Source organism: Podarcis gaigeae (assembly GCF_964106915.1).
Source record: "Podarcis gaigeae genome assembly, chromosome: Z".
NCBI classification, from domain to species: Eukaryota; Metazoa; Chordata; class Lepidosauria; order Squamata; family Lacertidae; genus Podarcis; species Podarcis gaigeae.
In genome coordinates this window covers 10,034,823-10,050,003 of record NC_139691.1, presented here as the reverse complement: position 1 = coordinate 10,050,003, position 15,181 = coordinate 10,034,823, and the positions used below count along the sequence as shown (strand labels likewise).

General features: G+C 47.4%; 1 protein-coding gene across 2 annotated transcripts; it reads left to right on the top strand.

The window, feature by feature from the left end:
* NELFB (negative elongation factor complex member B) lies at positions 1–14,689 on the top strand. 2 transcript variants are annotated; one of them, XM_083721799.1, is made up of 13 exons: positions 1–204; positions 1,081–1,244; positions 1,689–1,788; positions 4,163–4,393; positions 5,308–5,493; positions 6,282–6,394; positions 8,722–8,824; positions 10,082–10,177; positions 10,921–11,063; positions 11,677–11,783; positions 12,342–12,483; positions 12,939–13,047; positions 14,114–14,689. In XM_083721799.1, the coding sequence occupies exons 1-13, from the start codon at positions 103–105 to the stop codon at positions 14,252–14,254; spliced, it is 1,737 nt and encodes a 578-aa protein (XP_083577925.1). In that variant the 5' UTR covers positions 1–102; the 3' UTR covers positions 14,255–14,689. The 2 variants fall into 2 exon arrangements, with proteins under 2 accessions (XP_083577925.1, XP_083577926.1); XM_083721800.1 differs by lacking the exons at positions 1–204; positions 1,081–1,244; positions 1,689–1,788 and adding an exon at positions 1,805–2,534.
* The last annotated feature ends 492 nt before the right edge of the window (positions 14,690–15,181 follow it).

The following is a 15,181-nucleotide window of genomic DNA, read 5'->3' as shown; positions in this document are numbered from 1 at the left end:
CCTTACGGGAGTGCTCCGCGGCGCTCTGGGGGGCCGGTTGCGATGTGAGACCCAGGCATAAGGGGGCGGGCGGACCCCATTCAAAGAGGAGGGTGCTGCGCCATGTTTGCCGGGCTGCAGGACCTCGGAGTGGCTAACGGGGAAGACTTGAAAGAGACGCTGACCAACTGCACGGAGCCTCTGAAGGCCATCGAGCAGTTCCAGGTGCGTGGGCCTCCCTCCGTCCCTCCCGTGGCCCTGGAGGCTTAGCCTTTGAGGCACCGGCTAGAGATGGTGTGGTTGCATCTTTGTGTTCCCGCGCAAGCCTCGTATAAAAAAGAAAGGAAGGTGCCTCTCGGAGCATGTGCAGAGTGCAATCACGCTCTCGCGTAGGAAACGGCCGTATGGCCATGCCCGGTTGTTGTTGTTTTTAAATGCAAACCGCATACAAAACAAAACAAACAAACACCCAGTATGCAAAAATTGCTTTGGGGTGCAATTCTAGGCACACTTACCTAGGAATAGGTCCTACTAGTGGTTAAGAGCGATAGACTCATAATCTGGCGGACCAGGTTCGCATCTCCACTCCTCCACATGCAGCTGCTGGGTGACCTTGCACACTTCTTTGAAGTCTCTCAGCCCTCCTCACCTCACAGAGTATTTGTTGTGGGGGAGGAAGGGAAAGGAGAATGTTAGCCGCTTTGAGACTCCTTAAAGGGAGTGAAAGGCAGGATATCAAATCCAAACTCTTCTTCTTGACAATTAAGTCTCTTTCGAACAGGCGTGGGAAACTTTGTCAATCCAAGGGCTGCTTTCCTTTCTGGTCAAACTTCTGGCGGCCACATGCCAGTGGTGGGCAGGGCCAGATGCAAAACTGAGTGGAACAAAAATTGTAAAAATTACCTTTGTACAGTAGACTAGTTTCTGCACACATTTGAACGTCCCTCTCCAATATGTAGGCAAGTAAGAGGCATTGTCAGATACCCTTTGCCATCAGGACCCAGGAATTCTAAGGGCCAGATAGAGATCCTCACCCTTTGCTTTAGAGATATGAGATCTGAAGCATGCTACCTTGACACAGTTTGTGTATGACATTGACAGACAGAAAATGGCATCCTCCTACCCACTCTTCAGTCCGCCCTGCCATTCCTGGACCTCCACGGCACCCCCAGGCTTGAGTTCCACCAGTCTGTGTTTGACGAGCTGAGGGAGAAGCTACTGGAGAGGGTCTCAGCCATCGCCTCTGAAGGAAAGGTTGATGAAAGGTATGTTTGGAATACTTCTGTGGGGAAGGACATCTTCCTGTTCTTTTTGTAGTAGCGCTAAACATGTGGCACTGTGGGTTAAACCACAGAGCCTAGGACTTGCCGATCAGAAGGTCGGCAGTTCGAATCCCCGCGATGGGGTGAGCTCCTGTTGCTCAGTCCCTGCTCCTGCCAACCTTGCAGTTCGAAAGCACGTCAAAGTGCAAGTAGATAAATAGGTACCGCTCCAGCGGGAAGGTAAACGGTGTTTCCATGCGCTGCTCTGGTTCACCAGAAGTGGCTTTGTCATGCTGGCCACATGACCTGGAAGCTGCACGCTGGCTCCCTTGGCCAATAAAGTGAGATGAGCGCCGCAACCCCAGAGTCGTCCATGACTAGACCTAATGGTCAGGGGTCCCTTAACTTTAAACATGTTCTGCATGCCTCTCTTGTCCCACACTCCAGATACAAGAAGCTGGAAGACCTCCTGGAGAAGAGCTTTCCCTTGGTCAAGGCCCCATCAATCCAACCTGTGGTGATGTGTGTCATGAAACACCTGCCCAAGGTACACTGAATCACTAGCATTCAATCTTTGGCATTGCCTGATTTTGGGGAAGGCTGCCTATGCCTAGAAATTGGTATTGGGACTAAGATTCTGTATTCTCATGGGGATGGATTGTAGCTCAGGGTCAGAAACATAAGAAGCTTCCTTATAATGAGTCTGGTTGAATTAGTCCATCTAACTTAGTATTGTTTATGCTGACTGGCAACAGTTCTCCAGGATTTCAGGACAGAGTCTTTCCCAGGCCTTCTTGAAGATTCTGGGGATTGAACCTGGGACCTTATGTGTACAAAGCAGATGCTCTACCATTGTGCTGTGACTCTTCTTGAGCATCTGCTTTGCAAATATATCTGGGATGTCTTGAAAGGCAGCCAAGAAGTTTCTTTCATAGAAAATATAATAAGGCATTGCATCCCATAAAAAAAGACAGCAGTAGCTACAATAAAAAGTCAGTAACGTTAACAGTAAAAACTTGTGTGTATTACAAAGACCAGTTTTTGCCAGGCACAGGTGCCCCTTAATAATCTTCCAAGGCCAGAGAATTAAAATTGGTGGGAAGCAGGTGGTTCCTCCCTCAAGATAAGGAGGGGTGGGAGTTCACTGTCTTGAAGGTACCATCACTTGAGCATCATGATTGGTTACATCAAGTCATGGGATTGGGGCCAGTTTTGCTTAAATCTGACGGGTTATCTTCCTTCTCGTGCTGTAGTTATGCTGCTGAATTGAAAACTGATACTCTGCGTAGCTGCGTAAGTGTTTGTTCAGTTGTTAGCCAGATAAGAAAGCTCTGGTGTTTTTTAAGCTTCCAAGTTACTTTACTTTGTGCTGTTACCATAAATCTTTTTTTAACCCTGTAAATTTCCTTTAATAGAACTTTAAAATATTTTTATAAAGAAGTTTGTTCTTTTTTAATGTATTTTTATTGAAGATTTTCTTGATTTACAAAGGTATATGCAATGTCTCTCTCGTATTTTTTCCCCACATAACGCATATTTTTTTTTTACAAATCAGTTTCATTTGTTGAGACGTTAGGAAGAGTAGGGGGAAAGAGGTGGAGGGGGGGAAAGATGAGTGGGGGTGGGGTCAAGTGGTGATGTTTCTATTTTACTTAATATATGTGGGGTTTTGTGTCAGCGTTGCTTGTGCGGGTTCTCTGCCGTTCATTTGTGTTCATTTGGTGGTGAGAGAGGTTGGGGTTGGCCTAGGGTGTGGCTGTTCATTTGTGGTTGGCTGTGGTGGTCTTTGTTTTCATGTGTGAGTAGGGTGGGTGGGTGTTTTGGATCAGGTTAGCCATATTGATTTGTATGGATTTTCATCATTGTCTTGTTGGGCTGTGTATGTGATAAAGGGGAGCCATACCGGGGTGAAGGCATCTACTTCTATTTGTCCCCGTGTCAGTTTCAGTTTATTGGTTAATTTTTCTAGTAAGGCTGTTTCCCATACTATTTGGTACCATTGGTCCATGCTTATTCCTGACAGGTCTCTCCAGTGTCTGGTTATGATGTTTCTAGCTGCTGAGAGTAGGTGGGTTATGAGTTCTTGTGGGCATTATTGTCTTGGAAGATGTTTAGTAGGGCCATTTCTGGGGTGATTTCTAATACTTGCTTGGTTATTTTACATATTTCTCATATGACTGTTGTCCAGAATAGTTGGATTTTGGGACACTCCCACCCACCACATGTGGAGATATGTGCCTGTAAAGGTGCACCCTCTCCAGCATTTTGGTGAGGTTCCTGGGCGTATTAGCGCTAGTTTTCTTCATGTTAGGTACCATCTGTAGGTGATTTTCAGAGTGAGTTCTTTTCTTTTTGTTGATATGGATTTAAAGGGGGGTTTAGACCACATTCTGGTCCATTGGGTTGGGTTAATCTCGTACCCTATGTCATCCTCTCATTGTTTTTTGATTGTGTCTAGGGAGTTGGTGGGATTTTGTAGTATTTTGTATATTGCGGATACCATCCCTTTACCATGTCCCTTTGTTGTTAGGAGGAAGTTTTCGAAGGTTGTCAGGGGCCTAGTTTCTGCTGATTTTACTACTGGGTTGTTTAAAAGGGCAAAGAAGTTTGTTCTTTGAGTTACTGGACCTACTCAGCTTGATTACGTTCCAGAGATGGGTCAGTCTCCACAAACTCCATCAGAAGATCTCAGTGATCGAGGTGGAGCAAAAGGAATTGGGGAGAACTGCTTTCTTTCCTGAAAGTCAGCCAACAAATTTCCTTAAGTAATAGTAATAACTAATTTGGGGTGTTGAAAGCGCATTATGATAAAAATGCCAGCTCTTAAATGCAAAGGATGCTGTTACCAGGGTCTCATGAAGGGACCAACCTTATGATTAACTCTCACTGAAATTCTCTCCTAACTGTGTGTCTGGCCACAGGTGCCAGACAAGAAGCTGAAGTTGGTGATGGCTGACAAGGACCTGTACAAAGCATGTGCCGTGGAGGTGAAGCGTCAGATTTGGCAGGATAACCAGGCCCTGTTTGGTGACGAGGTGTCTCCTCTGCTGAAGCAGTACATCCTGGAGAAGGAGAATGCCTTGTTCAGCTGTGACCTCTCTGTCTTGCACAACTTCTTCAGCCCTACTCCCAAAATGAGGCGCCAAGGCGAGGTGAAGTCCAAGCACCCAGCGCATTGGTTTGAGCATTGAGGCTGGGCGTGGGAAACTGGGTTCTTTTAATAAATCGGGGGTGGGGAACCTTTTTCAGCTCATGGGCCAAATTCTCTTGTAGGTAGCCTTCTGGGGGCCACTTGCTAGTGGTCGGCAGGGTAGGAGGCAAAAGTGGGTGGAGCAATGAATTTTACCTTTGCACAGTAGGTTTGTTTCTGTTCACACATTCACACCCCAGCTCTGTCCTCCATCCGTGCAAGCAGAAGGCTATATCGGAGTTCAGAGACGCATTCCAGTCAAGTATAAGCGCTCAAGGGTGCAAAGCAGGGCCAGTTGAAGGGTGTGGTCTGGGGAGAGGGGCATGGCTGGTATCTGTGTGGCCTGGAGAGAGTCCTGAGGACCAGATAGAGCTTAGAGCTGCATTTGGCCCTGGGTGTTCCCCAGCCCTGTAATAACTGGTGAGCCCTAGTATCAGACTCAAGATTTGAAAGATCAAATATCAATCCCTTCAACCTCAAGACTCCCTGAGTGACTCTCAGCCAGTTCCTATCTCACTTAGGCTACCCTCCCTCTTAGGGTTGTTGTGAGGATAAAATACAGTGAGGGAAGGTTATATATGCTGCTGTGATGTTATTGAGTTAGATTAGAAGGATGGCCTGTTAAAAATTAAATGACTAATTTGTGCTCTGCTCTGAAGCTTGCAGAGTGATGTGGGGGCCAAATCTCAAAAAGTGTGATATAGATGATTAGAGCACTAGACAAGGATTGGGGAGAGACCTGGGTTCAAATTCCCTACTGAGAGAGAACCTAAATGACTCAACATTGCTGCCCTGATTTTAAGCCCCGGTGTTCCCCATTAGAACGTTTGGGTGATGCTCCAGCCTCATGTTTCTTTTCTGTCTTTGGGATTGAAGGTAGTCCAGAAGCTCACCCAAATGATTGGGAAGAACGTGAAACTCTACGACATGGTGCTGCAGTTCCTGCGGACCTTGTTCCTGCGGACACGCAATGTCCATTACTGCACATTGCGGGCAGAGCTCTTGATGTCCCTGCATGACCTAGATATCAGCGAGATCTGCTCGGTTGACCCCTGTCATAAGGTATGGGTGCAAGGACTCGGATGCGTGCAGTTGTGGGGGGTGCCCCCAGTTAGAAACAAGACCTCTTAACACCTCCTTGTCTTTTCAGAAGGGTGGAGCAATTCCCCAAGGAGGCAATGTTAATTGATGTCTGATTTCCCACGATTTATATGATTCTATGTGTTACTGTTGAAAACCATGTTGATATTTTTTAATGGAAGAGTGCATAAATACTTTTATAAACAATAAATAAATAAATTTGGGGCTTTTTCAGTTCAGAGAAAAGACAAGTGACCTGCTCTGAGATTCCGCAGCTAATTCTCCCCTGGTCTCCTCGTTGGCCCAAGTAGGACCAATTCAGCCAGCTAGCCCTGGGGGTTATCTAATGCTTATTTCCCCTAAATTGATTTTTGAATTTTATTGTTCATGTTTTTATACTGTATTTTATACTGCTTTTATAATTAAGTGTTTTAAATTTGTTGTTAGCCACCCTGAGCCCGGTTTTTGAACCAGGAAGGGTGGGGTATAAATAAAAATGTATTATTATTATTAAGTAAGAGGCAATGTATTGGAAGTAGATGGTTGTTTTTTAAAATGCACAGTTTGGAGAAAGAGAAAATTTCAGAGGCCTTGTGGGCATCTTGAGAAGGCCACCATGCTCAATGGCACCACATGTTGGCACCACCCCCTGTTCCACAACCTTGCTGCAGTGGTTTCTTGTCTGTTCCTTAGGAAAGGAAATTAACTTGTGTGTTCTCTAAGGGTGGGTGTCCTCACAGAGTGTGCTGAACCTTTTGCTTCTTTGGCAGTTCACCTGGTGCCTGGATGCCTGCATTAGAGAGAGGTTTGTGGACAACAAGAGGGCCAGAGAGCTGCAAGGCTTCCTCGACGGAGTGAAGAAAGGGCAAGAGCAAGTCCTGGGGTAAGTCGTTGCAAATCAGGTGGTCCAGCCTTGCTTCTTTCGCTGTACAGAGTGTCACCCCATTTTCATAGAGAGTGAGGAAAACGCTTTTAATTAGCACCAACAGATTTCATAGTGTGGGTTCACCAGGTTTTGAGTTACCCACACGAATCTGAGACTGGGTGTTAAAGGAATTAATATTTTGAAAAGGGTTGTTGTAGGAGTGGAAATATTCCTGAGGGGAGAAGGCACAATGTTCCACCACCTGTTTTGGTAGTAACGTGTTTTTGGAAAGGGGAACTTGTGACTCCTTCAGATATTCCTGGACTATTACTAATGTACTGTCTGCCCTTCACCAACAAATCCCAGGTCAGGTTACAACAATTTAAAATTCAGAATTAAAAATGGTTATAACAGACTACAGCCACAGGAATATTGGGGGGGGGGGGGGCTGGAAAAAAAACACATCTCGTGTGTCAAAGGCCAGAATAAGGAGGTGCAAAATTTGATAGCCAAGTTGCTCACCTGGGCTAAATGAGTTGAGCTTATAATACCCATCCTGGCCTGATTGCACTGGCTGCCAATTAGTTTCCAGGTCCAATTCCAGGCTCAGGATCTCAATACCTTAAGGACCTCCTCTCCCCCTACAAACTGACTCAGACCCCACACTTGTCTTCCAAGGCCCTTCTCTGTGTATTATTATTCTGTGTAATTATGTTTTTAATGTTGTATGTTACCCCGGGATCTTCGGATAAAGGGTGGTACATAAATTGAACAAATAATACATAATACAGCTCCCATCATCCCTGCCCACTGGCCATGCTGGCTGAGGCTGATGGAAGTAGGAGTCCTACCACATCTTTAAGGCCACCACTGTTAGAGAGGAGTTGTGTTTGAGCTGTATTTATTGAATTTATATACCGTGTTTTTCGCCCTATAGGGCGCACCTTGTGTGGGGGGGAATAAAGGGGGGAATAAAGAAAAAAAAATTATTTCCCTCCCAGGCGTGGGGCTGGGGCGGGGGGAGCCAGAGCTTCCCCCTACCCCAGCCCCCAGAACAGGCTTCGCAAGCCTAGGGAGCCCGGTGGGAACTCCCGAGGGCTCTCCAGGCTTTCGGATATCTGCCCGAAGCCCGGGGCGTGCTGCTCAGTGCGCCCCAGGATTCGGGGTGCAGGCTGCTATCCGCAAGCCTAGGGAGCCCAGCGGGAACTCCCATGGGCTCCCAAGGCTTGCAGATAGCTTCCTGAAGCCTGGAGAGTGAGAGGGGTTGGTGCGCACCGACCCCTCTCGCTCTCCAGGCTTCAGCGAAAGCCTGCATTCGGCCCATAGGACGCACACACATTTCCCCTTCATTTTTGGACGGGAAAAGGTCCGTCCTATAGGGCGAAAAATACGGTGCCTCCCAATACCCAAAGGTCTCAGGGTGATTCACAGAACAAAATCATAATATAAAGCCACAAAATATATAATCAAAAACAACAACCCAATAATACCCGGGGGGAAAACCCCACGTTTTAAAAGGGCATAGGATGTCAATCAGATCAACCAAAGGTCTGGTGCCTAAAGGTGTATAATGAAGGCGCCAGGCAAACTTCCCTGGGTAGAGCATTCCACAGATGGGGAGCCACTACAGAGAAGGCCCGTTCTTGTGTTGCCACCCTCCGGACCTCTTGAGGAGGAGGCACATGAAGGAGGGCCTCAGAAGATGATCTCAGGGTCTGGGTAGGTTCATATGGGAAGAGGTGGTCCTTGAAGTATTGCAGTCCTGTGCCATTTAAGGCTTTTTAGGTCAAAACCAACACTTTGAATTGGGCCCGGAAACTAATTGGTAGCCAGTGCAGTCGGACCCGGATCTGTGTAATATCCTCAAACCATCTTGCTCTGGTATGCAACTTGGTTGCTGAATTCTGCGCTACCTGAAGTTTCTGAACTGTCTTCAGAGGCAGCCCTACGTATAACGCATTGCAGCAATCTAACCTGTAGGCCTTTAGCCGAAGATCATTGATTGCCCATAAGTAGGCTGAGAAGCCAGCAGAGCATCTCTTTTTAGAAAGCTCATTTACATGTGATTAAAAAGTGTCCTTTTAGCTAAGAGTCTGAGAACTCCCAGTTGCCATACCTGTTTAATTAAATGGAAGGTACGCCTGGTAACATTCACATTTACAGAGAGATCTTCCTCCGTATTTTCAAAGGCTACATATGTAGATGGCTACAATAATATCATTATTATTTGACAGGCTTTCTGGCTTTCAAAAGGAGCCAGAATAATTTTGTGTGAGCAAACCTATTTCAGTTGTGGGCCTACGTGTTTGATGTTCTGTTACCTTCTGTCCACCTTACCCCAACAGGGATTTATCCATGATACTGTGTGATCCATTTGCCATCAACACCTTGGCTCTGAGCACCATCCGCCACCTGCAAGAACTGATTGGGCAGGATATGTTACCCAGGGTGAGTGAGACATTGATGGTCTCCCAGATAGAGTTAGCAACTGAAGGCCCCAGGATACAGCTCCACACAACCTACACATCCCACTAGAGTGTACCATTCCATCTCCCCCAGTTGCCAAGAGAAATGTGCAAAAGACTTGTATAGCAGTCTGTAGTCAGAATGGGGATCTGGCCTGATTGACCACTGTGTGATACAGGATGCTGGACTATATGGGAACATATAGCTGCTCTCCAGGATTTCAGGCTGAGGACATTTCCAGCCCTACCTGAAGGTGCTTTAGATTGAGCCTGGGACCTTTACGTGCGTGAAAGATGCTCTTCCCTTCCAACAAGAAGGCCTTTGATCTGATATCCTGCAGGACTCTAAAAGTTATTCAGGATTTGAAAAAGGTGATGTCAGAGCTGCCCTAGCTCCCAGCTCACAAAGGACCAACGCCAGTTCTTGTTATATACAAAAGTCTTTATTAAAGTCCAGTTTTGATTTCAAAGCCGCGGCGTGCAGTCTACGTCTTGAACTCTAGACCGCTGAAGCTCCGTCTGAATCTCCTCCCCCCAGGCACCAGTTTAAGACTCTAGCCCTGCTCCACCTCTTCCTCTGCTCTTTCCTCCTCTGGGTCCGCCTGTCCGCTGGGATCTTGTCCTTTCTGGACTCTTCTGACGCTGAGTCCCCTGAGTCTTCCCCCTGCCTCCGGCGGGCTTTAGGACCTGGTTCCCAATCCGGGTTTTCTGCTGTGCCGCGTGCCTGTACATTTGAACTTGGCGCCCGCGCCCAGCCGGCAACCTTCCTCCTGACCGTTACACTGCTCCTGTCACTGCTTCCCCCTTCGGGGGGGCTAGCTGGGCCTGACCTCCCTTCCGTTCCCTCACTCTCCAACAGAGGCGTGGTCAGCCCTGACTCATCTTCTCTCCCTGCTGGAGGAGACGCTGGCCCTGATGCATGGGACTCTTCCCCCCCCCCACTGCGCTCTGGTGGGGGAGCTGGCCCTGATCTCCCGCTGCTGCTTTGGGAGTCCCCGCTGGCCCCTTGCTTCTGGTGCGTCCCCCCTGGGACCCCCCTTGCCCTGGCCATCGGCGCCCCCTTCTGGGAATCTTCTGATTCGCTGGAGAAGCTCATGGAATCTCTCGGGCCACTGTCATACTCCCCTAAGCTGCCCTCCGATTCTTCCCCTTCGCTCTCCATTTCCTCTCTCCCCTGTGCCTCTGCTCCTGAGCCCCTGACAGGTGATGATGAGTTACTTTGCTTTTCTTGAATTTTCAGGAAAGCCCTGATCTTCTGCTTCTCCTGAGGATGTTGACACTGGGACAGGGAGCTTGGGACATGATTGACAGTCAGATCTTTAAGGAACCCAGAATGGTAAGAGTGCCCGTGTGCATCACTTTGAGCTGCCTGTGATGCCTAAGATCTAATTCTCGCTTAGAGTGTCAGGCTGTAGAAGAGCTGGACCACTCCAGACACGTATGGCTGCGAGTGCTTCTCCCAGGTCTGGGCTGGACATCAGTAATGATTGTGTAGGCCAGAGACAGGAGATGTGGTTGTGTACAAGCTGGAGGTACAGCACTAGATTGGAGAGACAGGGCAGGTAGCAAGGGAAATCAGGAGGGAGAAGAGAGAATCTACATAGGAGCAGAGGAAGTGGCCCATTTAGCTCAGTTTTGTCTGTACTGACTGGCAGTGGTTCTCCAGGGTTTAAGATGAGGGATACTCCTACATGGAGATGCCAGGGGTTGAACCTGGGACCTTCTGCATTCAAAGCAGGTGCTCTGCCACTGAGCCACAGCCGTTCCCCACATGACACTTCTGCATGGCTTCTAAATGAGAAAAGTTGCTCAGAGTGGCAGCCCAGACTTAGCAAATCTGCTTTACAGGGCCTGTTGCTTCTCCATTGGTTTGGAAGGTCATCTGTTTTCAGGCTGTAGGGCAGGGGTTGGGAACATGTGACCCAGATGCTGAACTACAACTTCCATCATCCTGGACCATAAGCCATGCTGACTGATGAGAGTTAAGAGTCCCACAGTATCTGGAAACCCACAGGTTCCTCCCGTCCCTGCCTTCCATTTTCTGTCCATTGACCCTCACTTTCCTTCTCTGCTCCTCAGGAAGTAGACTTGATTACCAGGTTCCTACCACTGTTGATGTCTTTCGTGGTGGATGACCACACGTTCACCGTTGACCAGAAGCTGCCTTTGGAAGACAAGGGCCCAGCAACTTACCCCACCACAATCCCAGATTTATTTCCCAAGTGAGTCATATCAAACACTGAAGCGTTTTGCCATTTAAGTCCTCCTTGCGAGCAAAACAGTGGAGGTGTGTCCGAAAAGACCCATAAGGAAGGGAACTAACTCTGTGGCTAGAGAAAGTGGAGAGCTATGGAGGGAAAAGACCATAACGGGTTGAAGTAATGTGTTTCCTGTGGCTCTATCCAGAAGAGAGCTTTAGGCTCCATCCCACCTCCAGGGATGGCTCCACATTTGAGGAAGCTGTGGCCTCTAGTGCTGGACTCATTCACTGGAGATTTTTAACTAGATGTTGGCTGGCCATCTGTTAGGGATTTTTCCACTGTGATTCCAGCAATCCAACTCTGCAATTATATGATTCTATGAATCTAACATGTATGTGCAGCCAGTGCTTCCTGCAGTTGGCTGGCCTTGGAATCTCTGGCTTGCATCTGAGTTAATCTTCCCCATTGTTTTCAAGGGCATCTACGCTGAGTAGGACCAGCATGGGACACCACCAGTTCTCTCTTAAACTCCAAAGATGTTTGTAGCCAGAGCAATGAAAATTTGAATTCAATTCACTCTGTTCATTCCTGGAAATAGTGGTGAACGGCAGCTTAAAACTCTTTTGCACCCTAGATTTCTGCAAGAGCACCGGATCGCCTGCGAGATTGGGCTCTACTACGTGCTTCACATCACTAAGCAGAGGAACAAGAATGCTCTTCTCCGGATGCTCCCCGCCCTTGGTAAGTTGCCCTTCCAAAGGATTGGCCGTTCTGCCCGGACACTTCGGTCCAGTGCCAAGTGCCAAACTTTTAGAAGACATCTAACGGCAGCCCTGTTTAGGGAAGCTTTTAATGTTTAATAGGTTATTGTATTTTAGTGTTCTGTTGGCAGCCGAACACTGCCAACAGTTGCTTGCAGAGCTGAGCGATATTGCCAACTCAGTTTTACTTGGAGTAGACACCCCACTCCCCACCCCGGTGAATGGGCCTGAGTTAGTCACATCCATTAAGTTCAGTGTGTCTGTTCTGAGTAGGATTAGATTTTGGCTGTAACCCAGAACAACCAGATACAAGAGAGCTAGCATGCAGTCTCAGAGTTGGTTGCATACGGCTCAGTACAGCTTAGACCATGTCACACATAAAGAGAGGGATCCCGCCTTGGTCCTTCTGTGTGCAAGGTGGATGCTTTGGCCCTTCCCTGAGCTGCCTGGGAGAAAGGTGGGATAGAAATGTGCCTGGTAAAAAGGATTGCCTCTCTGGATCACCTGGGGATTCTCTGTTGCTGCTTTGGTCCTGCAGGGGAGACATTCAATGATCTGGCCTTCGGTGACATCTTCCTGCACCTGTTCACCAGCAACCTCACCCTCCTCAGTGATGAGTTCGTTCAAGAGGAGTTCTGCACTAGCCTTTTTGATGACTTCTTCCTCCCCACCTGCTTGAGGTACTGTCCTTTTCTGAAACAGCCTCACATGGCTCTCAGTCAGAGAGTGGCCTTCCTGTTAGGCTGGTGCTGTCAACGAACTGGGCTGTATTCAATCTACTGTTTGTAATGCCCGCTAAAAGCTTTTGTTTGTTTATTTAGGCAAGCCTACCTGATTATGCTGTTTCATTTGGATGGTTTTTGTGGTTTTTTAAAACTGAGGTTATATCTATTTTTTCATAAAAGTTATCTACCTTTTTTAAAAAAGTTCAGTTTTATTAGTATTTTCTTAAGAATGTTCGATATTTTTTTCTGCAAGCCATTTTAGAGGGTTTGGGGTTTGACCTCCACAATAAGGGCTACCTGCTCCCCACTACAGCAATGTACCTAGAGGGAACAGATGGGGAGTGGACTGCCCAACCCCCAGCCAAGAGTCCTTCAGCTCTAGGCTTTTCATCTCTTCTGCTACTTAACAGGAAGGAGAATGTACACAGACACGTGCTGAGGCTCCTGCTTCACCTCCACCACAAGGTGGCACCTGCCAAGTTGGAGTCCCTGCAGAAGGCACTGGAGCCTCCCAAGCAGGTAAAGTGGTGGGTGGGAGAGATGGAGTGAACACAAGTACCACAGTCATTTGTTTTGCCCTGAATGATTTTCTTGGAAGGCATGCTATGCTTTGAACTGGAAGCCATATCTGGATTTGTACACATGGACACAGATACTTCTGGTGGGGAACCTCAGACCCCACCCTGGGATATAATGTGGTGTTTCAGGTCTTTCTATATGGGCCTCACAACTATCACCAACCACACTGCTCACTTGTCCCGAAAGGGGTGAGAACTTTGGTGTAGAGGGAGCTGTTACCTTGGAAGAATCTGAGACTGGTGGGAGGTGGGTTCTGAATCCAGGAGGTACCACTTCAGGCTTACCTGATTGGCAAGCTCAAACTTTGCATTGTGGCCTGCATTTATCGCCAGTGGACCTTCCTGTCTCTGTCACTCTTCTGTGTCAGATCTAGCTCAGTATTGTCTTCCCGGACTGACGGTGGTTCCCCAGGGTTCCAGACAGGGAGTCTTTCCCAGCCCTACCTGGAGATGCCAGGGATTGAACCTAGGAACTTCTGCATGAAGCAGATGCTGTACCACTAAGGACATGATGCAATCCATACCACATATACTTGAGAGTAAGGGAATGGTGCAGTCTTTCAGGCCATAGAGTTCAAAACCTAAATTCAAGGCCACCTGCCTTAATGGAGGATACAGAGGAGCGGGGAAGAGATGCAGAGAAAATAGCCTCATGTACAAAGGTGAAATTTGCATTCATTCAGTGCCCCCGATCCATAGGTTCCCCCACTCTCGAAGGAGAGTTTCGTTGACTGTCAGACGTACCATTCTCTCCTCCATTTCCAGGTCCGCCTTCACTGGTGCCATTTCCTTTATTCATTATTTTGCACGGGCCCACAGCTCAAGAACTAAACACAGCTGATGGATAAACACACCTTTGAAAGTGTGTGTGTATATGTGTTTAAACAGACAGCCTACAAGAAATAGTGAAAAGAAATGCTAGTAGCAGCTAGAGTTAAAGTGTGATTTAACAGCTTCAGGTTTTGAGGTTTCTTCACCTTTGTAAAACTTGTGTTTTTGTCGGGCAGAGTGGAGAAGCCTTGAAGGAGCTTTACAACCAGCTCATTGAGAAACTGGAACTCCGCAAGCCCAGCCCTGGCCAAGGTGCTGCCGAAACCCCAACTGTGGACTTGCCTCTGCCAACAGCGGCCCCGCCACCCTCACTCTAGGCTGTGCTTCTCCAGAGCCTATACGACAAAGTTTGTTGTGTTGATCTCCTAGCAGAGACCAGACCCACGTCTTGATGCTTGAAACACTCCAGTCATAACCTTTTGCCTGTTTTTTGGAATGGGGTTGCCAACTCTCATCTGGACTGTTGCCCCAGAAGACAGCTCTGCCCTCAGGATTGGCCTTCTGGGGCAAATTTGATACAGCTGTCCTTATTTGATTTGTAAACAGCTCTGGGGGTATAAAAAATAAATATAATAGCTGTAATCATAATAATAGATTTGGTATTATGGGGAAAGGAAACTGACCATGTGTGTATTTTTGTTGTTGTTTTTTTTAGATGTTTGCATATAGAAGCCTTGTAATTTAATGGGAGTGAATTATTTGTGAAGCTTGGCTTCTCTCTTTTTTATTAAACATTTTATTGTTTTACAAAAGTGTGTGCAATGTCTCTCTCTTTTTTTTCAAATAACATTTTTTACAGATCAGTTTCATTTGTTGAGACATTAGGAAGAAAAGGGGGAAAGAGGTGGAGGGGGGGAAAGGGGGTGGGGGTGGGGTCTGGTGGCGATGTTTCTATTTATATGTGGGGTTTTGTGTGGTTGTTCATTTGTGATAGGCTGTGGTGATATTTGTTTTCATGTGTGAGTTGGGTGGGTGGGTGTTTTGGATCAGGTTAGCCATACTGATTTCTATGTTGTTGGTGGATTTTTGTCATTGTCTTGTTGGGCTGAGTATGTGATAAAGGGGAGCCATACTGGGGTGAAGGCATTTTCTTCTAGCTTGGCTACTCTTTTTAGAAGAAGATGATGAAGAAGGGTTTGGACTTGATATCCCGCCTTTCACTCCCCTTAAGGAGTCTCAAAGCGGTTAACAATCTCCTTTCCCTTCCTCCCCCACAACAAACACTCTGTGAGGTGAGTGGGGCT